This window comes from Cyprinus carpio, chromosome A8 (genome assembly GCF_018340385.1).
Source record: "Cyprinus carpio isolate SPL01 chromosome A8, ASM1834038v1, whole genome shotgun sequence".
In the NCBI taxonomy this organism is placed as follows: Eukaryota; Metazoa; Chordata; class Actinopteri; order Cypriniformes; family Cyprinidae; genus Cyprinus; species Cyprinus carpio.
Genome location: NC_056579.1, coordinates 17,443,749 through 17,468,778, shown reverse-complemented (window position 1 = coordinate 17,468,778; position 25,030 = coordinate 17,443,749). Strand labels below are relative to the sequence as shown.

At 35.6% G+C, this 25,030-nt stretch overlaps 1 protein-coding gene across 1 annotated transcript in view; it reads right to left on the bottom strand.

The window, feature by feature from the left end:
* The window catches only part of LOC109097935 (GDNF family receptor alpha-2-like), a 67,205-nt gene that overhangs the window by 23,572 nt on the left and 18,603 nt on the right, over nt 1–25,030 (bottom strand). The window contains exons 3-4 of the mRNA XM_042762559.1: nt 22,906–22,992; nt 12,309–12,714 (exon numbers count right to left, since the gene is read on the bottom strand). Of these exons, the coding sequence (XP_042618493.1) occupies nt 12,309–12,714; nt 22,906–22,992 (493 nt within the window). The remainder of the gene's footprint in view (nt 1–12,308; nt 12,715–22,905; nt 22,993–25,030) is intronic.

Below are 25,030 nucleotides of genomic sequence, written 5' to 3'. Positions count from 1 at the left end.
TTTCTTGCATAGACCAATCTTTTCATGTCTTTACACATCAATGTATCGTCATGTGCCGCAGGGTTTAATTTGGCTTTGTTTGTGTATGTTTTTTGACTCTCAAAGCCATGATTCCCATTCACTTACATTATATGACTGACAGATTGCAACGGTTTGAGTTAGAAATCTTTGTTTGTGTTCTACTGAAGAAGCAAAGTCACCTACATCTTGGATGCCCTGGGAGTAAGCAGATAAACATCAAATTAAATTTTTTGGGTGAACTATCCCTTTAAGGTATATTTTAGTTTACCATAATACCTAAATACCTTGTCAGCACATTAAGCAGTGCACTTTAAATATATTTCAAGACACTACAAGTAATTATGAAATTACACATGAAGATGCACTTGAGTCTTACCTAAGTGGTTCAAAAAAGTACTTTAAAGTTGATCTAATTGGAATTAATGTAAATTAAAACTGTAATACATATATATTATTTTATAATTGCAATTAACATGCAATTCTGTGTCTGAAAAAATATATTCAGTTGGCAACTACAGTATAAATACATATTTTATTTACAGTATATATATATATATATATATATATATATATATATATATATACTATACTTACGTATACAATCGGCATTAAGTCACCTCTCTATGTTTTGGAGCACAGCTCATTTGTGGAGTTTCTTCTGAGTCACTGTGGCATTTTAGAGTATCAAGGTTCAACACAGAAAACTGACTTTGAAAATTTGTTGATAACTCTGTTATTCATTTACCTCTTGCTGCAACATGCATATTTAAGCCTTTCTCTCACATCTGGCATTGCTGTGCAAAGATAAATAAACTCAGCAGTGGGACAGACTGCTCATTTGGCATTTTACCCGTATTTGGAAAACACACCATATCCTGCTGCACGAAAGCCTGTCAGATCCATATACTTCTCCAGCAAAACCCTGACCCGGCTCCTGTTGTCGAGGGATCGGTAGCTAACCCTATAAGTCTGTGCTTTATTTGCCTGGGCTGTATGCTCCAAACCAGTCTTGACTGCTCCTATATTTGGCCTCCCACCAGTCTCCATCATAACAGATAAACAACATTTCTTTACTATAAATCAGAGTGAAACATTTTTGCATGTATTTTGGGGGAAAATGATTCAAGCAAGTGCTTCAGTGCAAATGGTGCAAGACAGATATCCTTAAACTACATTCTTCATTCTGAAGAAAAAAAAAATAGTTGGTGACTGATTTGGCTTGTCATTACCATCATCATTGTAGTATCACAATAGACAGAGATTCAAACGTGAAATGAATTTAGCAGGCTTGAAATGCTCCCAATCAAAGAACAGAAGCTACAACAACAATCATCCTGAAAACAGACCTCTGAATCCATCAAAACTGGAGACACTGAAACATCTGATCTGACACTGGTCAGAGTGGTCTGGTTTGCAGGTTTAAGATGGGGTTAGGGTACAGACAGATCTGCTAACACAGGTTATAAAAATCAAAGACTATAGAATACCCAAGACGTGTCGCTATAGTTTAGAATGGGGAAAAATGCAATGCTCAATATGGTCGCTCTATTGGAGGAAGCTCCGCCTTCTGAATAAAAGAGCCAATTGCTAATCAGTAAAGTCATTGCGTAACTGCAGCTGCCGTTAGCAGTCCCAGAAGAAGCAGTCAAGCAACAGAAGAGGACAGCAGCTTGTAAGTGTTTCATTTCTTTTCTCATTAGATTTTAGCATGGTTGTCATGCTAGGAAACATTGTTTTGCTTACTGTGTTTACTGTGGTAAACGTGCTGAAGTTGCGTTTGTTCTTATGTGTATCCTGTGGGTTTTCTGTTTTGTTTGCTTAGTAGTAAGGCATGGCCAAAGCCAGGTAAAGTACTTATTTACCTTGTTTGCAAGTACTTATTAGAAGAAGCAGTCAAGCAATAGAAGAGGACATCAGCTTGTAAGTGTTTTGTTTCTTTTCTCATGCGTATCGCGTGGCTTTTCAGTTTCGGTTTGCTAAGTAGTAAGGCATGGCCTGCTGAATTAAATAATGATGTATAAGACAAGTATATAATTGCTTAATGCACTGCAGCAGCTGCGGCAGCCCTTGTGTGAAGACCAATGAGTGTAAAGACCAGCGACTCTACCTGCGCGACTCCACCAAGCAAGGACATCGACAAGGCATATGAGTTTTGATTTCTACCCTTCCTTTGCTTTTTGTACAGCTTGTTCTCATCTACTTGTTTAAGTCAGTTTTACTCACTATGTGCTTTCAAATCTCTACTGTCACTACTAGCATCTATCGCACTCTGTACGTTAGAGGCAGCGCAATCCTAACAATCTGCATTATGTCCCTATGTCCACTACTACTTAACTCTCTATTCCAAATGGTCTCTGAAACTGCCAGTCTGCTGTAAACAAAGCAGACTTTATTTCATCTATTGCTACTCATTCAAGTCTCAACCTCATGAGCCCTAACTGAGACCTGGATTAAACCTAGTGGCCCTCTCCACTAATTTTACTTTTCCCACACCCCTTGCCCAATTGGGAGGGGTGGAGGTACTGGTTTACTTATCTCAAATGAATGGAACTTTGATCCTTTACCATTTCTTAAAACAGTTAATTTGAATTATATGCAATTGGAATTACCCACCCTATTAAAATCCACTTTGTAGTTGTTTATATTCCCCCAGGTCAACTGGGTAACTTCATGGAGGAGTTGGATATGTTACTCTCAAACTTCACTAAAGACGGTACTCCTCTGGTACTACTCGGTGACTTCAACATCCACTTTGTCCTCCTTGTCCAAACTCTTGATCTCTCCGGACTGGACTATTGTCTTGCTCTCTTCCAGCATGTACTATCAAGCCTCTGCAACTGATCCAGAATGCAGCAGCGAGAGTGCTGTTCAGTGAGCCAAAGAAAGTCCACGTCACACCTCTCTTCATCAGTAGCCGCTCGCATCAAATTCAAGGTACTGATGTTTGCCTACAAGACAACCACTGGATCTTTACCAACACACCTAAACTCACTTGTTCAGACTTTTGCGCCCTCCGGAAGCTTGCGTTCTGCAAGTGAACTAAGCTTTGTGGTGCTATCCCAAAGAGGCACAAAGTCACCCTCACTGACCTTTTTCTGGACTGTTCCCAGCTGGTGAAATGACTTGTCTATTTCAATTTGATCAGCTGAGACTTTAGCCATTTTCATCAGCACCTGACCTATTCTATTCTATTCTATTCTATTCTATTCTATTCTATTCTATTCTATTCTATTCTATTCAGGGTTTTTTTTTATTTATAAATATTGTTATGTGTACTGTGCTAGACACTTGTATACTGTTGCACTCTTGTTGGTCTGATTGCTTCTATTGTTCTCCTCATTTGTAAGTCGCTTTGGATAAAAGTGTCTGCTAAATTATTAAATGTAAATGTAAGTCCTGGTTGCTATAGAATCAGTCAGCGTTCTGAGACGCACACTTAGGAGTGCGCATATGCACTGGCAGGTCTAGCCTGAAAAATAAGCTTTTTATAAAAAGGATAGTTCCGGTCCTTGATTCTGATTGGTTGAGCCGCGTTCAAAGCTGTTGTAAATTACAGTACAAACATACAACTTTGTTTAATTCTGTGTGTTGCTCGGCAACCAATTTGTTGGAACCACAACTGTTTCTGAGGAACTACATTGTTTCCCCTTAGCTGTTATAAATTCACTGTAAACCACAGCTTCTTGGGGCTTATTGCTTTATTTTAACGCTATTTGAGCAAAAGAAACAACATTAATGAGACAGTTGTCAGATTTCATCTATGGTTTTAAATATTAAATTTAATCTTAAGCTTGGCAAACAGTTTTGGACAATTTGATGTTTTCCCATTCAACGAAATAGGAGCTGTACTATCAAAGATGGCCACCAAGTGAAATGACTTGCCTTAAAGGGACTTTGAAAGAAAGTGAAAGAAAGTCGTGACATTTGCCAAGTATGGTAACCCATACTCGGAATTGGTGCTCTGCATTTAAACATTCTGACAAGTAGTAGCATTTAAAAAATGTTAGTTGTACATAAAACTAAAATGTTTAGGGGGAAGAATGTTCAGAACCTTGCCAGAATATTAGCCAAAGTTATGAGGATGATAGACCAGTTCAAACCAGTTAAGTCCAGCAGTTTTTTTCTCTCTTTAGCAGGACTGTATGGCCACTTTACAGATAATTTGGTCTAAAATGTACAACCATTTTGCTACTTAAAAATCCATTAAAAAGCTATCATCTTTAAATTATACCTAAGGATAATAATGGTAACATTAATCACAGATATGACAGTATAAACAGTAAGAAAAATATGATCTCAGTGAATCTACCATATGCAATTCCATGTATACCTTCACAAATATAATAGAGGCCATAGAACAATCTCTTTATTAGTGTAAATGCTAAAGCTGTTTAAAGTCAGGTATAAAACCATGATAACTTGCATTGAATATTGCAGAGACCAACACTAAATAAGATAAGTGGCACTGAGGCAGTATGTGAACATTAAAACCTCATTAAAAATCATTACAAATCATATCAGTAGTCATGCTGCTTATTCAGTCTCTGGAAATGAAATATGCCATCTACTGCTCAGAATAAAACTCCAAATAAAGAACGAGTTTTGCTAAAAAGCTCAGTTATTCTCCAATGAAAACTATTACATAAGATGAATAATACCAGGTCTAGGATTTGGGCTAAAAAACAAATGCATTAATTTGTTGTGTCATATTGACATAAATAGGGCATGGTTAGGGGCAGTCAACTCAAGCTCAACATGCTTTATGAAAGCAAGAGAATAGACTCTCAAAAAGAGAGGGAAGACATGTAATGCCATTTAACTGATTTGTTTGATTCTGATTCTTTTATTTTTTTATTATTATATATATATTTTGCCACTGTATAAGCCCTATAAAAATGGTTATTTTAAGAAGTGCTTACTGAAAGTTTCTTTAGGGAACCAGAAATTGTTCTTCTATGGCATCACTATAAAAAAAAAAACAACTTTTTTGGATTGTATATTGTAAGTTCTTGACAAAATAACATAAATAAATGTTTTTTTCAATAAACATATGCATTAGTATTTATAAGTTTTTTTTTTTCAGAGGCATATGATGAGGGAAATAAACTAAAATCCAGATCTTTCTTGTTCCGACACAAATTATGCCCCGAGAGAAGACAGAAAATGAGGGGAAGAAGAATGAAACCAGAAACAAGATTCGAACTCATGTCACCCTAACACAATGCACATACATTTCTGATGCTCCTTGCCAAGGCCCAAAGCCACTGACCTCCAGTGACATTTGAACGGGATGAGATACTGACAGTGAAAGAGGCTATTGTGATTGACTCAAAGAGTGTTGAATCAGTGAGGTTGTGGGGCCTCCTGTGGCTTTAAATACTCATGCCATGTATGAGGCTGCAGTGTCATTCATTATCGAGTTCATCATGTATTCCTCTGCTTAGACAATGTCATCCCTCACAGCTCCGACCACAGCCGTGACCAATGAGAGATGATGTGAGGCCAATTTCCACTGCAATGGATTCAAGCCATGAGGCGAGGATGGATGGGGATTGTGGAGACGGATGGGAAGGCAGGCTTATTCTTAGATGGCCCAGTACAGTTAAAGCACTGGATTAAGCTGACTGTGACATTCATGTTTAATAATGCCAATCCAAACAGCAATCTCCCATTCAAGATGGGCAAAATGATAAAAATGGAAAAATGTTACATTTAGTGTGAACAGGAACATACACACACACACACATACATAGGCTACACTGTAAAATATTATTGTGGTTTTCCAGAATAGTCCTGGCCACTAGTTGCTGTATTTTCACAGTATATTTTTACAGACCAGGAAATGAGTGAGCGTTTCTGTCCCAAACAGTAAAATTTCCAGGGAATGCATGAACTTATAAAGCATATTATTTGAATGCAATAATTGAAATATTAATATGGAATATTATTATGTTTAAAATAAATATTATCTATTTGAATATATTTCAAAATGTAATTTATTCCTGTAATGGCAAAGCTGAATGTTCAGGAGCAATTAATCCAGTCTCCATTATCGTATGATTTGCTGCTCAAGAAAAATCAATGTTGAAAACAATTTTTGCAAGGGAACATTAATCACCACAATGGTGACAACAAAAAAATTTCCAGCAACATTTTACAGTCATTTATGATATATAAAATCCTGACCATTTTTTACACTATAATTAATATTTCGCCACCTTGGAATTATAAGGTTCTATCTCCATTGTGAGTGGTTTTGAGATACTGAGCTTCAAAGTTTTTGCATTCCACATAGCAAAACTGATATGGGGAGCAAGTCTCTTTCATACATAAAAATGACAGAGACCCTAAATATATTCCAAATATACAATATCAAAATCCTCTCAAAATTGTAAATGGGGATTTTGGAAACAGGTCACATGCAGATAGAACCTTCTAATTCTAAAAAGTCATTTTCTGCTTGAAATTATAAGGTTCTATCGTGCAAAACAATGAAGCAATTTTCAATAAATACAAAAAGTTTACTTATAATTTATTTCATATTTTAGAACAAATATTTTTTTTCTTGTTTAAGTTAAGCATAAAAAGCAGTGCTAAATATTTTGTCCAGTGCAGATTATAATTTTAGGTAGGATTATAGTGGGTAATGAAGCACAGGAACAGTTGAGGCAGCTATTTTAATACATTTGACCAGGACTTTTATGCCACAAAAAGCAGGAAAGGGAAAATGGCTTTCTTTTTAGATCAGTATGGCTGAGATAACAGGCTGAAGTTTATAGTTGTAATTAAGACCCCAACAGTTAAATTGTTGACTATTTGATCTTTAAGGCTTAATATTGTATAATTTAAGACATTTTAAGACATTAAACTGCATGAATGTTTCACCAATCATTACATATTCGGGTCTTTAGCAACCCAGACTTAGGCTATATCTAAGACCGATGAATCTGTAACTGCTGGGCTATATCTAAGACCGATGAATCTGTAACTGCTGCAATAGTGGGAAGGGTTCAAAAGCAATAGTGCTTATCTTCCACTTCCCTCTCCTGATATTTAATTAATCTAAAACTCTCGTTTTCAATAAAATGCTATTCACCGCATAGCTTATTCCATTACCTTTTTAGACTGTGGTAATTATGAGTGAAAAATCACGTCATCATTATGTTTTAAACAGTGCCACTTTGAGGAATAAAGGTGAATTGCACTTATTGAGTAAGCAGACATGTAATTAGTTTAACATTTAATATATCCTGCTGTCACGGAGAAGTACGGCGACACGACGACACGGCGGTCCTCTTGTGTGCATTTGAAGTGCTGATTGGTTCACAGATAGAACCTTATAGAACAAAGTAAGAGCTCGACTTTTTAGATAGAACCTTCTTGTTTTCTAAATAAAAAGTCCTATAATGTACACATAATGTAAATAAGTAATAACTCAATTTTGACAAAAATGTCAGATAGAACCTTATAATTCCAAGGCAATGATTTCTACATATAGTTGGCAGCACTACTGGTTTGTGTGGCACTGTGAAACAGTAAATCCTGCGATTCATCGACCCTAAACACGAAGCAGTCATCAGAAGGAAGAGATGCCTTTTCGCCTACATTATCTTTCCTTCTATTTCACATAAACACACACCCACATAAACACCTCCACAGACGTGCCTCCACACAGAGCAAATAAGAGATTTATGTCCATCCTTTGCAATCACACAAACAGTGATTGTATGACTGCTTGCATACATTGGATGCAGCAGTGCTTTATTACCAGATAACCTAATGCTAAACATAGTTCATTTATGCCACACAAGAACAAATCTGTCCTCTTAAAATTACTCATTAATTCTGCTTCATATCTCCAGTTAACTTATATCTCTGATCTCTCCTTCAAAGTGCTTTCATACCGCTTCAAAGTCAAAAATCAGCAGGGAAACATGCAGTATAGATGATTCCGAGATTGAGTACTTGAACTACGCATCCACTTATTTAAAGAAACAACAGGAACAGTGTCTTCTGTCCTATAACTAATTTGTCCATGTGTGTCCTTGCATGATTGTTTATTTTCAATAGTTAGAGGGAGTATTTGTATAATTGGCATCCATTAATGCTCCAGCGATTATTTGGTTATGCATATGTGTTCAATGAACCTATCAATCATTGCTAAATGCACATTACCACCAAAGGCCATGTTAACAAGACCAAATTGTCTTAGAATTTGAAAGACATTAATGTGTATCAAATCGAATGAATAATTTTCTTTGAAATGCACTATTCTAACATATCAGCTGTTCACACTGTGTGGCTATTTCTGCTACATTACTGAGAATTACAGATAACTGCTCATCTACCCACATCTTCCAGCATAGCCATGGATTAAGCATTGGGATGCTTCATGGTATCTGAAGACTAAAAGAAAATCCATGTTCGATGCCACTTCTGTAATTTGCATATAATATGCATGACCCTTTCAGATTTGCACCAAATGTTCAACGGAATGCATTTAATATAAAAATAAATTTTTATAACTCCAAAACTAAATAAAATGAATTAAAATGGCCATTAAAAGTGGCAAATTATATAGGTATATATATATATATATATATATATATATATATATGCTCTTGGTATATTAGAAACCTGTGGAAACCTGTGGAAGCCTGTTTCTGACGCAGGATAAAAGAGTATCATAATCTGAACTGTTTTTCTTGCAATTTTTGTTTATATCTTAGAATTTTCTTGTTATTTAAACTACATTTTTAGAAAAAGTAAAAACTGTGAGATATAAGCTTAAAAAAAGTCAGAATTGTGAAATATATACTCAGAATTGTGACATGTAACATTGGAATCGTAAAATCAGAATAACAAGAAAAAAAGTCTGAAAAAAAAATTGTGAAAGCTTTACAATCAATGTAATGATTTTGAAACACTGGCAGCCCTAATGGGAAAATTTTGAACTATTTATACTACGGGGCCGTTGAATGCTTGAATCTGATTGGCGAACGTTCTAAGTTGTGTGTGACAAGATGGGCGGGGCCGAGAGCTGTGTGTACGGAGCGAGACCGGTGGAGTAAATGTTAATGCACAACACCTGGGCCACTCACCAGTCTCCAGTCCCATGGAGGAGCTCCGGAAGGATAAAAGGAGGAGTGACAACAGTGAAAGACGAGAGAGGAACAGGCCTGAATTTTATTTTGTGTTTTGGTAGTGTTTGTGCACGACAGTCGTCCGCGAGGGGCTGTCACACTATTTTGTGTTTTTTTATTATTAAAGTTTTATATGAATGTTTGCTGGTTCCCGCCTCCTTCTTCCCGACCTACGAACTTTGTTACAGTGTGCAATTATTTTCAGGGAAATGCACGGTGAAAATAGTTCCAGGCAAGGCTCGACCGCATTACATGTTCATATCACTTTACCAAATGATTTCAGTTACTTCAAAGGTCCTTACAGCCTTAAACAGCAAAAGAACCAACACCTGCAATGACACTGACCTAGCAAATAAATATACTAACAATATGATAAAAACTACATTACATTTTATTATGTACAGAAAGCAATACTCTATTTCTTCCACTCTCTCTCCCTTATAGACGCATTATTGGAAGCACACATGTGATATTGTATTTGGTATTGTTGTTATGATTTTTTTGGTGATTTTATTTTTGAAATTTTTTAGCAACTTGACATTTCTTACAAGTGAGGTAACAGCGGCGCTGTTCTTGTAGAAAATGAACTTCAAGTTTCACTATTAGTAGAGACTCTGCTACAGTACACTGTTGAGACATGCACAGACTCACAGAGGTAATTCATATGCTTAATCTCTCTCTCTCTCTCTCTCTCTCTCTCTCTAATAACTTCATTATTAACTGAATTGCTATCGATGGCTCAAGCCTCCATTTCTAGGACTAAAATTACCTTTTGGAATTAGCAACACTGGATGAGATTCGTAAGAAATTAATCCCACACACAAGAGCGTTTTAGGACAAAAACTGGATGAATGCCTTGGAAATATATCATCTGATCGATGTCTTGAGGTGTGATAACCTATATAAGCAGAATAATTGATTCCAATCTGTTGAATTAAAATGAAAATAACAGCCGTTGGAAGTGTGTCATCTGATCGATGTCTTGAGGTGTTTTAACATTTGTATCACTCATTTATTTGTGATATTTTTTTTAATTTTTATTTAAGGATTAGTTCACTTTCAAATAAAAATTTCCTGATAATTTACTCACCCCCATATCATGCAAGATGTTTATGTATTTCTTTCTTCAGTTGAAAAGAAATTAAGGTTTTTGATGAAAACATTCCAGGATTTTTGTCATATAATGTATTTCAATGGACTCCAAACGGTTAAAGGTCAAAATTACAGTTTCAGTGCAGCTTTAAATGGCTATAAACCATACCAGTCGATGAATAAGGGTCTAATCTAGCAAAACGATCGGTCATTTAAAAACAAAAATAATGTATATGCTTTATAAACACTTTTCTCTTACTTCTGCCGACTGCCAAAACCGGAAGCCGTTCCGGCGGATGATGTAAGCACGTAATCTGTGTTTAATCCAAACCTTCTCATTCTACAGAGGCCTGATTTCTTGACAGGCATTGACAGAGTAATCCAGCAATGGTCCACTGGTAAGTGGTAGTGGATAAGCGTGTGTTAATAAAACGGTTGGCTGTTAAATCACAGGGAAACAGTAAAAGTGATGTACTAATGTTCAGTTCAGCCTAATTGAACACTGTCTTGTCAATTAGCAGAAAGTCACTTATGTTTCTAATAGAAGGTTCTTAAAATGTCTGCAATTACTTTCCTGGCAAAGGTTCAAGGCAGTAATAGAATATGGTGGATGGAAAGAGCAGGCTTACATTTCAAACCAACATTAAATGCATTGTGTTTAACCTTAAAATTAAATGGTAAATGAGTGCAAGGTATGCTTAAGCAAACATCATATATAAACTCTACATTCAATTTAACAAGTACTTCAAATGTAGTGTGTGTTTTCTGGAGTGTTGTAGTGGTTAAGGTCCAGAGGAGTTAACTGGAAGGTTGCTGGTTCAGCAAAGAGTGAGCCATGAGCCAACACCACCGTACCCTTGAACAATGTCTTTGAAAAGCTGTTCAAAGAAATTGTTGATACAGTTAGTCCTTCAAGACCTTCCAAACCCATATGGCTTTCTTTCTTCCTTAAATCCTAAGAGGGCAGTTTTTTTGCACAATATATTGGACAGTCTTTTTTGATAGCATGAAAGTGAATGTCTCTAAAGAATATTTACTCCAAATCTTCTAAAGTCAATACAGCTGTTTTATGTGAAAAACAGGGGTTGATATTTAATAATACTTTTATTGTTCTTTTGTGTTCATTTGAAGCTTGAAAGAATGGGAACTGGAGCTTTCAAGCTTCAAAAAGAAAACAAAAGCACCAAATATAAAAAATAAAAAGATTACAAATTGTATAATCCATTTTATGAAGTCATATGATGAAATCATTTATTTTTAATAAGATTTTCAGTGAATAATGACTTCATGGTAACACTTATAAAAGATACTTATATACGATTTATAATAAATAATATCAAATATGGCACACAAGTTGAATGGACTGCACTGTAAAATGATTTTTCGGCATAAATAAAACAAAGACCATTCGATAACATTTGACAAGAAAATACTATTTCAGGATTTCTTCTTTAAAATATGCTTAATTCAATGTGTAATTGTATTTGTAATTGTTCATGTAATTTACTGAGAGACTACTGAAAGAAAATGTATCATTTTCAGTGTACTTTTATAATACATTAAAAATGTAAATGTAAACTTGCAAGATGTTTCTGTCACTTTTATGTATTTTTTTAAGCTTAAAAGCATCTGTCCCCATTCATTGTAATTGCATGTAAAAAAGCGACAAGCACATTATTAAAAATGTCTCTTTTTGTGTTCTACAGAAGAAAGAAAGTCATTCAAATTTGGAATGACATTAAGAAGAGGAAATGATGACAGAAAATTCATTTTTGGATGAACTACCCTTATAACCCCAGATCCAAGTTTGGAATGTCTTTTTTTAGAGGAAATGATGACAGAAAATTCATTTTTGGATGAACTACCCGTGGTTATAAATAAAGATCCAAAAGTTACAGATTTATGAAAACTGTACCTTATTATGTCACGGTCCTCTTAGGGTGAATCACTTGTTTTGTAGCTATGGTAAGTGGTTTTAGATAAAAAGCATCTGGTAAATGAATAAATGTCAATTTAATTCAGGACTATCATGAAACGCAGTGACTCGCCTACCTGCAGTGCACATCCAGGCGGCAGGTGTTGCGCAGCTGAAGACAGTTGGGTTTGGTCTTGTCCTGATAGGAGCAGGAGGGTACAATGGTCTGTCTCCTCCTCTCAGCACAGGCCTGGTCCTTACAGGAGCAGAAGAGCAACCCGTAGCTGTATTGTGTGTCAACACGCTCAAAGAACATACGCAAGGCCTTATGGCAGCGCTTTCTGTTGCAGCTGTCCTGTGACTGAGGCTGTGAGGGTTGCTGGCCCTGTGTCTGCGCACGGGTGCAGGTGGAAATGTAGTTGGAGCGCTGACGCTTGCAGTTTTCATTCAGGTTGCAGGCTTTGGTGGCGTCCAGACAGGGGTTGCATGGGCGGGTGGGATCTGAGCAGTGTGGCTGGCCTTTACTTGTCCCAGACTGTATGCCTATGAGAGGAGAGCAGGAAAAGATAAGTGAAATTGAACGCAAGGGTGTTTGTGAGAATGATATAAAGAGAGCGAGAGGGGAATTGAGAGTGGGTGTGCATAAGAAAAAAGAGACCATGAGTTGCACTGTCCCACATACATTCCTTGTCAGATGAATAGTACAACTCCAGCACAACAATGAACTCTTAGATCTGTTTCCAAGTCAGTGTCCCAATTGGGATGCTTTCAGAATACACACACACAGAGATGTTGGTACACACATAATAATTATGGGAACTTTCCTTAGTACTTTTTTTTTTTTTTTGTATACTGAGCGAATTATATTTTCTATCCTCAAACCATAACCCCACCCTAAAAAAAAAAAAAAAAAAAAAAAAAAAAAAAAAATATTTTGCAATTTGAATTAAGGGACAGCTGGATGTCCACTGCATTTATTTGATCAAAATAATAAAATAAATAGTCATTTTATATTGTTACAATTTAAATTAGCTGTTTTCTATTTTAATATACTTGAAAATGTGATTTAATCCTATGATAGCAAAGCTTAATTTTTAGCAGCCATTACTCTAGTCCTCAGTGTCACATGATCCCTCAGAAATCATTTTATAATTATTTTTGCTCAGTTGTTAACAATTATTATTAGTGCTCAATTATTAATGGTTCTTATTATTTTCAATGATGAAACCCATTTTTGCTGTGAAAGTATATATATCATGATTTCCACAAAAATATTTTTTTTATTATTAAAATGTTTTTTAAACATTAATATATATATATCTTTTATTTTTTAATATATTATAATAGTAGAAAGCTTTTTTTTTAAAATATTATTATTTTTCAATATTACAGTTTTTTACTGTATTCTCATGAAATAAATTCAGAAGTCAAGTGTTGATTTTTCAACCCCAAAATTTTGTTTGTATAAAAACATAATATTGCTATCAAAATGTGCAAATTCACTCTGCGTTTGAATGGGCACAGCAATTTTCGCTGTGGATAATCCCATGTAATCCCGACCTTTTGCTGAACGAGGTCCTGACAAAAGAATGGCAATGAATCATTAGCTGTACACTTGCTAAAACTGAAACATGTTTAAATGTATTGTCTAAAACCCTACTGAAACCTAAGCATTACTGATCCCTCAAGTGGTATGTATATATACTGTAATAGTGTACAGTGCAAACGACTGATAAGTATATTCAAGATAAAGAAAAAGTGGGAAACAAGGGCATGTATCCAGCTGTGTGACAACTTTAAGTGTTGCGTTGAAGGAAGCTGAATGAAGCGTTCAGGGGATTGGGGAACTATCAGCTGGAGACTGTGGGGAAGATCTGGACCTCTAAAAGTGTATGAAGGTCGGCACTGATATGTTGCCCTAATGGCATCTCCAGCCTTGACTGCAGCTCTAGTGATTGGAGAGAGAGAGGGAGTGAGAGAAACTAATAAAACCCAGTGGGTGTTGGTATAACTTTGAGAACAGATGGTTTATCAGACCCCTTGTGGGGAGTAAAAGATGAATTTCATTCCGAACGGGTTTTTGTTACTTATGAATAAAGTGCTAATGATCTAAATGTCGAAACTGTTTACTCTAAATGAGTGGAAATATAATATTTATGTAAATAAAATGCAGTAGGCATATGAATTACCTTGTGTTATGGCAGCAAAGGACTTAGAGAAACAGGGATTTTCATGAAGTCCTTTGAAGATATTTTGAGACTGATTGATATTAATAACTATCTTGATGTTTGTAGGGAGTCATCTTGGTTTCAGAAAAGACATCATTGCTCAGAGGTCATGTTCTTTAACATTAAAGTTATGACTGATAACGCATGTTCAGAGTCATTGATAAGACATGGAAATGTTTACATCAAACACATCCTTCCTCATTAAAGACAGACCTCAACTGTGTTACAGATTTATATACTTTATGGAGATCTGCACTTGTGATTTCACCCTCAGCATGCCTGCTAGATGCAAATAAAAGGATCTGTCAGATATTTTATCATGAAACAACACAGATTGCCTCCGAGCTCAAGTATCACTACAGTTAAATACAGGAGGGACTCCTGCATGCTATCAATACAATTCAGAGCAAGTAAAATCAATGCATGAAGCCTCCCTTCCTGTTAACCTCACTCCCTGAGCTTTTTTAAGCTTAAAAAGATTCACTCCCCAAGGACCAAAAACCATAGATGTACATCTACTGATTCTCTCTGAATTTGGAATAAATTTGAAAATGCACCAAATCTTTTGAAAATACAACTACAGCAAATATTTCATATTCAATAAATAAATGTAACACATTTATCTAATATAAAAGTATATATATATATTATGTGTGTGTGTGTGTGTGTGTGTGTGTGATATTTATGAATAATTCTTAAGATATTGCTATTTTTATTCTATTTGTGTGTGTGTGTGTGTGTGTGTGTGTGTGTGTGTGTGTGTGTGTGTGTGCATACTGTACAGTAATTAATAATTAATAGTGCATATATTAATAATAATGCAATTAATAATGCATATTAATATTGTTTTGTTTAGATGTATTTCCCCCCCAGAAGACAAGATACTAAAAATATCAACTAAGAACATTATTTTGCAGTGCAATCTATGGCTATTTAGACTGAGATTACATAACGTCATAAACGTATCTTGTAATTGGTGCAATCTTGTGTTTCCATAATAATAATAATAACACGCTAAAAGTTCTTTCTCTCAGTTGACAAAAGCAATTTGCAATGATCTGAATGCATGGCAAGCAAAGGTTACATGGATCTAAAAATACTATGTGGTTTTAGAGTGTTTCTAAATTTGATTCGGTAGTCCTCAAGCTCTCTTGTTGTGTGTGTGTGTGTGTGTGTGTGTGTGTGTGTGTGTGTGTGTGTGTGTTTGCTAGAGACCAATTTTAGTTGTGTCTCACAGTGGAAGAAGAAGCCGTAAATGAGGTATGAAATTGGTTGGTGAGAATGTACATAAAATACGTCCAGCGTCTGGAGGTCAGAGGAAGCTGCAGCACAGACTGCGCTCTGCATGCACAAGCATTTGCTTGGTTAAAGAAGGGATAGGAACCAAACAGAAGCAAACAGGACAAAATATTGGGAGATGTTCAAATATCCTGCAAAATTTTATAGACAGAGGTTTGCAGCTGTCCAAAAGTTCACAAGAATAGTGGTGCAACTGTACAATGAATTCAAATAAAAGGTTTCTTACATTCAAATCATGGCGACAGACTGAATTTTATTTGAGAGAAATAGAGAACCATAAATCTGTTCTGGACATCTGCGGAAGACTATTTGGACCACAAAAATAAAGGAAATAAAAATAAAAAAAGATTTACAATTATTTCCTTTCTTTTTTTCCCCCTCTCAGCAAGAATGCTGAATTGAGCACAGTCTGTATTATGTTAAGCATACTGTACAGTACCTACTTAACTGGTGTAGGATTTTCACTCAAAAATTGATAGTAAATTTTACAAATAACTATAAAGGAATGACAAGTGACACATCAAATATCTCTAATAATCTTTGTTTTATTTACAACTTTTAAAAATAAATGTTTACACTGTATACTAATCACTCACAGGCATAATGCGAATAATATGCCGATTTGTGTAACGTATGGCTGAAGGGACAGCAGGTTCAGTCTGGGTTATTCACAGCTCTTGGCACTGCCTGTGTTGATTGCAATTAGGAGAAGTGCCACAGTTTAGATGTAATCTCCTATGAGGTGCGTGAGCTCGTTAGAAAGTCTTTAGCTTCTGCTGTTGCTGCAAGGAGAATGGGAAGCCTTTCTTTACTTCTCATTACTCATTATCTCCTTCTATTATAACACTTATTGGGAGAGAGAGGAAGAGAGAGAAGCAGCAATAGAAAGAGAGATCCAAACTTTTTCAGTCTGATATACAGAATGGGTTCCTGAGATTTACTTCAAATATTAGTTAAACAATTCTACAACAGAAACCTCATAATATGCTTTTTAATGACCATTTTCTACCATCTTTTTGACCTGAGCTTGTCAGTGTTAGTGTTTTTATTAATGCCATTTATGTTTTTGTTAATACAGCACATAGCACTAGTCAACTAATTGAATGTAATATGGCAAAGATGAATGCACTTTTGGAAGTTGAATGTAAGGGAAATGTAATTTTGGAAATTCTGTGGTCTAATGTGATGCTGTTCATGTTCTTGTTCATGATTAATTTATAGCATTAACAAGATGACCCATTGAATTCATTTTGGAAGCAATGACTGATGAATGTATTTTTAGTCCAGTGCCTGTATACAGTATAAGATTAGTATTGACCAAGTTCAGAGGCTGTCATATGTGCATCAACTATGTTGTGTATTTTCATCAGTTTCAGTATTAAAAATAACTTCCATATTGATTCAATGGATTTATTGCATTTTGAGAAAAAAAAAAAGGTATCATGGATTTATTGCATTTTGAGAAAAAAAAAAAGGTATCATGGATTTATTGCATTTTGAGGAAAGAAATAATAACATTTTATAATAAATCTTTGAATATCAAAACCTGAATTTGAATTTTTAATGTTATCATAACCTAAATATGCTATGTGAAAGTTTGAAACAGAAAAGAGTGGTTTTCATCTTGCCACTTTCTTGGTTAAGAAAACACATTTTTACTCAAATTAATCAAAATGGATTTATTGCGTTTTGGAACCAAACAAGATGTAGATGAGTTTGTTTTTTCATCAGAACAGATAGCATATATTTAGCCTTACATCATTATCTTGATGTTTTAAATGGGTGCCGTCAGAATGAGAGTTCAAACAGCTGATAAGAATGTCAAAATAATCCACAGGCAATGTAAATAATCCACATGTTGCGTGTTTGTGTACAAATCCATAATTAAGGTGTTTTTAACTTCAAACCATTTCTTCGGACTAAATATAAGTTCACAGCAAAGGATCCGCTGATGAGCAAGCGGTGCTAAATTTCTCCAAGTCTGTTCAGATCAAGAAACCAACTCATCTTGGTTGGCTTGAGAGAGAGAAAATGTACAGCAAATTTTCATTTTAGGGCAAACTATTCCCTATTCTCTGTGCTAGTTCACAAAATCAAACACTCAGATTTAGGGCACCAAATTGGACAGAAATGATCAGGGAGCTTGTTAAAAATCTATTTCAGCCACTCATACTTGGTAATAGGATACTGGGTACCTTCCAAAGAATCTGCAGAGCTGCAGGTGCTACACAGAGTCAAGAACAATAATAACATCTATCCTCCATTGCCGGGAAAGGCAAATGTAGGCGGTTGTGCCTTCAAATGGATTCATGTGTTGCAGGAGTACAGAACAAGTTGTTTTTGTGGTGAATTTCAGTAAACTCCCTAGTCTTTTTTTTTTTTTTTTTTTTTTTTTTACTGGGGAGGAGGTTTTGACTGCTGAAAGTTACAGTAATGATCTATTTTATCCCAAAACATCTAAGACAGTTTTATTCCTCATTATGTGACTCATCTGATTCTATGTGGATCCTGTTTACTTTCAAACTTTAGCCATCAGCACGGACTGCAAAACCACCGTCTTGTTGTTGGTTTAATAATCAGTGGCTATGACCCAGGCTTGTTTGTATAACGCCGACCATATCTCATTCCCTTCTGACAGGGATGCCACATGATAAACAAAGTCTCATTACATTTCTCCCTTGAAAGGGCACAAAGGCAAAAGTGTAGTATGAATTTCAAATGTGCTTTTACAGTTAATATAGCCAGCAGTAAAGGGAAAAGAAACAATATATGCGTAAGGTAATAGGAAGAAGAGAGAAGATAACAATGTCTTGAACTAAGGTTGTGCTGTGTGTGTTTAACAATGTTTTTGTCTTTAAAGGGAATGAAGGGGGCGAGAAAGAGGGAATTTGTCTCAGTGGCTGAAGGTTATGTTTTACACTCTAAGTAGTAAAATTTTTTACAGTTTTGCACAAGTTTGTCAGAACACTTGTGCTCTCATAAAACGTAATGTTCTGTAGCAATATATGCATGCTGCAATATTGAAAATTAGAAGTGCAATTCATATTTCTTCAGTTTTTTTTAATAAAAAAATGATAATTATCAAAATGCTCACCAAGGCTATATTTATTAGATATAAAAAATAAAAAAACACACACATATAGACTTTGCTGTCATCTTTGCTAATTTCAGCCAGAAATCAGAAAGTTTTCACTGCCAGGTGTGAGGAACTCAGTGCTATGATTGGCTCTGCATGCCGTCTCAGAGCATCGCTGCATGTAGCTATCGCTTCATCTCCCCTAAAGACTTAGCCTGGCAAATACACCCAATCATTTCCATTGCCGAACTCTGAATAGAAAAATGCTTGAGGCAATACGGACAAAGTAAATCCTGAATAGCATAAGGTGTAATTTAACATTTAACATTATAAGGCAATTTAACATGTAAATTGCAGAAGTGAAGTGAATTGTGGCCAAGTACTGTATGGTGACCCATACTCGGAATTTGTCCTCTGCATTTAACCCATCCAAGTGCACACACACAGTAGTGAACACACCGTGAACACACACCCGGAGCAGTGGGGAGCCATATTGCTGTGGTGCCCAGGGAGCAGTTGGGGTTTTGGTGCATTGCTCAGGGGTCTCACCTCAGTCGTGGTTTTGAGGGTGGAAGAGAAAGCTGGTTATTCACTCCCCCCACTGACAATTCCTGCCGGACCAGAGACCTTTGGGTTACAAGTAAGACTCTCTAACCATTAGGCCATGACTGCACCAAGTTATCTAATCTATATCTTTATAGATATCTATAAGTTATCTAATCTATATGTTATCTAACAGTTATCTATAAGTTATCTAATCTCAACACAACTTTAATGACAAATCGCTATATTTACATTTCTTGTTTACATTTTCCATTATGCATAAAGTATAGTTGAATTATCATAAAATCATCAATCTGACTCATGTATATTGCCCCAGTTCCCTTTGCACACATATATGTGTGTATATTTGTGTGCATTATTTAGGCACTGCATGTTCTGAATATGAGCAGAAAGCTCATAAAGTCTTGCTTTTATTACTCACACTATTATTATCTTCTTCTTCGGCCTGTTGTGACAGTAATGGTTGGCAATGACTATAAGAGTGGACCTCCATTATAAAACAGAGCATTGAATAAACACAACATGGAGATACTAAACACAAGGAATGGTTATGAAAGATACCGCCATCACTCAACCTGTCAGTCCGAATGCTGTTTTACTGGCAGAGAAGATTTGATCGGGAGCTAGTGTAAATCTAGAAGCCACTATCAGTATAATAAAACTGCATGACTATGTTATTCTGAACCTGCAGAGATTATGCTCTCATGCCACAATAATCTCCTTTCTGCTATTTTGCGAATACCCTTTCAGACACAGTCACTGAATTTCTTTCAAACATTCAATTTTATGTGATTGAATGGGTAGCAAACGGTCAAACTAACATCCACGTTGTTGAATTTGACTATGCAGGCACTTTTTTGAGGTGGTTTCTTAGTCCAAAGCACTACATTTGCTGTATTTTTGTGCACTTCCAGACGTGTTTGGCATACAGATCAGAATAGTTTGACTATGTAAAATGCCAATTTTGATCAAACACAGAATGCTTATCAACATTTTGCCATATGATTTGGTATTTCCTGTATATGCACAGTGGCTGTTATGCAAAACCACCTTATTTCTCTAATAAAAATTGCAATATTTTATCATTGTCTACATTAATTCTGATCGTGTAGCCTGTTTACACTTACAGAAATAGTTTTAACTAGTGTAGCTTGTTTTTCTTCAGAAGCTCCAAGAGACTATGTGCACCCAACTTTGTAGAGAAACACAATTTCACAAAATGTAAAGATTCCTACTTTAAACTCTAAAGCAATTTGAAAGGTGAAAAAAATAATGGGCGATTTCTCACAGACCACTGTGCCTGAAAGGGTTCACCTAATTTATATTCTACTTTTTCTAGTCTTCTATTTATCTGCTTTTCTTTTTCTAGTGGCTTATTCAGTTGGAAAGTGTTTCGGCTTGCTAGGCTTGAGGGATTTGTCAAAAGAAATGAAAAAGAAAGTGAACAAGCAGGAGAAAAGATTCTCCTGTTAATAGAGTCTTCTTTGCCACCTGAAATGACCCATGAAGAGAGTCTTATGTCATGTCATAAAAGTCTGTGTCGTATTTCAGGCAGACAAATATTTGTCTCCCTGGCCAGATATTTATCAAATTGAACAGAGTGTGAACCACAACATGAAGAGGCGCTCTGATATCCTGAACTACTGACCTTTGTGAGGGCAATGTTTACAGGGTTGTTCAAAACAAAAACCATGTCTAATGCAAAGCATTATGGGACATAAAGCTGAAAATGAATCCTTTGATCTGAATCATTTAGTAGTAATTAAATTATGTTTTATTAACAAGGTTCGGGAGGAGCGCGTCAGATACCGGTGGAGCACAAGTAATCAACACCACAGTATAATACAGCTGACTTACCACTATCCATTGACGGTTCATCAGCATCCTTCTCCACCCCATCTCCTCACTTCGAGTTCATTTTACAACTATACAGGGAAGGGGAGGTACTCTAGGTTCGGGCCATTCCCGAGCTCGGAGCCCTTCCCCGGACAGCACGCCAAATACACATTATCATACCTCAGCTAATCCTATGTAAGCGTGAACTCGTGAATTATCTGAGTTTTTATGGAAGCCTGATTCTGCCTAATAAATTAATAGCCTAAATAATTGCTATTTCTGTTCTACCAATTGAGTCTAAATATCTTAATGTGACTTTATATTTCACAATTGTGAATTTGTTTTTCGTACTTTCACTTCATGTCTCCGAATGTGAATTCTAACAAAATAATAGACAATTAATTTTTAGCGAATTCCCCCATGTGTGTTTCAGTTTTTTTTTTCTTTGCGAATACTATCCACTAACTGTAGTGAAATAGTGTATCAGTAACACAATGGCACTTCCAGTGTTATATGAATACAAGGCTGTGTATCACAGCAGCCGGACCACAAAGGGATCAAAATTAATGTTGCCTGATCTAAAATATGGCACACAGGGCTGTTCCACTTCCAGATTGTGAGAAATTCCCGCCAGGGAGAGGATATGGACTCAGCGTCTCCGCCAGCTTTACCCTCAATATGTCAGTGTTAGTGCTGCGGTTAGTGCTCACCCTCTGTAGTAAAAGAACAGACACAGCCGGTCTGGAATTATGACTTGGGCTGTCACATCAAATCAAAAGGTGCCATCTCAATCAGTGAGGGTTGTGAGTGAAATGCAAATGAGACTTATCTCAGGCCTCCTTTTTTCATTATGCTACAGTCTTTGGATCACTGTCTTGATTTGATTTGATTTGAAGAAATAGTTAATCCAAAAAAGGTTTGGAAAAGCATGACGGTGAGTAAATGTTAACAGAATGTTCACTTTTGGGTGAACTATCCCTTTAAATCAGTCTCCAATTCATCCCAAACTCATTTTCCCATTTTGTGTTGTCATATTTAGTCAACTGAAGATGTGATGACAATTACAATACATACAATTATGCAACAGAGACATTAAATGCTACTTAACTCACTTCTTAGTGGAATTACACAATCACCTAATATTTACACCATCAGCTAATGGAGGCTGTTTGTGTGTCCACATTTTCCAGCTGTGATGTTTTTATTTTGTATAGAGGAAGAAGGAAAAGGAAAATATGCAAACTCTATACACCCCCCCCCCCCCCCCCACCCCAGTCTGAATAAAACTGAGTTATTCTGGTTGTTCCAGGCTCTGTGAGGCTCTGATAATAGATTGGAGGTGATCTTTCTGTCATCTACTGTCTGTAATGACTGAATTAAACATTAAACTTAACTCATGCCAAGGTGAAAAATGCCTAGAGTGGTTTTTATTTCACTGGAATAATCACTTGCTCCCATTTCTTTATCCTAGAAAGGGAAAACAAGACTAATTTCTCTTCATTTCTTTTTGTACATTGTTTGGAATGTGCTAAAAGCAAATGTTAGGGAAAAGAAGCTTCTTTTACCGGTCTACATTGGAACATAATAATAATTCACTTAGTGATGGATTTTCTTAGTATCATAAGACATTGCAATGAAAAAGAAGCCAATATCAACAACAAACAGGGCAGTGCATTGCAAGAATGTATATATAACACAAACATAAATTTTAATGAAAATAATGATGTTTACCTGAGATGATTGACGCCAGGCGAAATGCATCTGAATGTCGGTGAGGCGTCATGGGTTCGTAAGGAGATGGCTCATAAAAGTCCTCACCTGAAACAAACAAACAAAAAAACAACAACAACATAAGGCTATTAAAATCATGTTTAGCATTGTACATACTTTTTTTTTTTTTTTTAATAGAGTGTAAAATAGTGTTTAAAACAGTACACATTATGCAATAATATACATTTCAAATGCTACATCGTTGTCATATGATCTCATTACTGTATGTCGTATGTTTAGTGCAGTGATTGACATCTAATTATCAACTGAGAGAGTTTTGCATTTGAATCAAAAACAATGTTAAATTCTCAGTTAGTATTGCTTTCATTCATCACACTGGAAATGGAAGGCCAAGTAGAATGCATTGTATTGTGGGTTACATACTATGTACTTAGAGTTGATTAATTTTAGAGGATAGTGTCACACCAAATGGAGAACTTAATGTTTTATTACACAAAAGCATTTGCCCTTTTCCATCGGAAGGAAAAGATGTTTCAAACACACCTCATGTTTTGCTGTTAGCTTTAGCCACACTACTTAGGAAAAGCTGCTGTCCAGCATTTCACGCTTTTCCCCTCATTGAAGAAAGTACAATAATGAAGTACTGTACAATAATGCAAATGGTATACAATAGTGCAAAAGTATGTGAAATAGGACCCACCTATGGTATTCCATGCAAAAACAACAACAAACAAACAAAAAAAAACTGCAAACTGTGCACAATACATGCTGCAAACTGTAGAAATACAAGTACACTATGTAGAAATAATACAAGTTAGTTGTATGCTTTTTTTGAACGCTCATAAAACTTCCCTTGTGAAAAATAACTACATTTTTCATTCTTACATATGTGTGAAATGAATATAATGTTTTCAGATACTTAATTGTTAAATGTTACATAAATGTTAATTACAGTTAAATAAAAATGTATTAGTTTAAATTTATATCAAATGCAATTAGTTGAACTTTTTTGACCTACTTCAGTAGGACAAAGTAGGAAGTAGGAGATCATAATGATTTCTTTTTGAAATATGCCCAAAGTGTACTGCTGAATGTGAACATTTATGGTAAACTAGAATATACTTTAATTTAGTTTTTATTTACACTTTATATTTATATTAAAACTTATGTCATGTATTTAAATATATATTGTATTTTACGTGTACTGAAATGTCCTTCTATTTTATTCATATTATATTTTCTGCAAGTTCAGTTTTTCAGTTATATATATACTCCCCTCTGACTGTCTCTCTTGGCAGTTTTAATCCAGAATTTAAAATTCAAAATAATTCCATGTGATTCACACACCTGCATAGTGGCAGGGGGCACTGGGGTCCTCTTTTCTGTTGGGGAATGCAGATCATTGGAGTATTTAAGCTGTGTCAGTCTCATTTTATCATACCGTGAGCACCACTGTCACAGAGCGGTTTCTGAGGCGGATGGCCAATGCGAGGACATGTGCACATGTAGAGATGTGATGGAAGATGGCATATGTCTTCAGACATTCCCTAACTCACATTAGATCACTAACATGGAACAGTGCATATTAAATATCTCTCCACCTGCTGACCGAGTGTCAAGGACTCACTCTGCAGTTAGACAGACAGACAGCATGGCATGAATTACCCTAACTGAAATGAACAGACCACAGTATAAAATGTCTGGTACAGTTAAGTCAAAAAGCAAAAGCAGTTAGTTATACATTTAATAACAATTGAAAAGGACTGGAAACCTAGGCTATTCAAATTTGTCATTACAGTTAGTAATTTAAAGGCACATGAAAGATACTGCTGATGAACTAAAAATGTGAAATATTAAATGGTCGATGACAAATAAAGCATGTCAAGATTGTTTTCAATTTAATGACTCTAAAAATGTCATGTCATGTAACCACATATTAGTCGTTATTTTGTGTACACATATTAATCATTATTTTAACAAAATATGAAAATAATAATTTTAATACCGAAATTAAAAAGACTAGAATTTCTGAAGAAAACTTCAAGTCTTTAACCAAAAGTCAGACTTAACATGAACTCAAACATTTCTAATAAAAGATGCTTTCCACATTCGTTTCATATCCCAT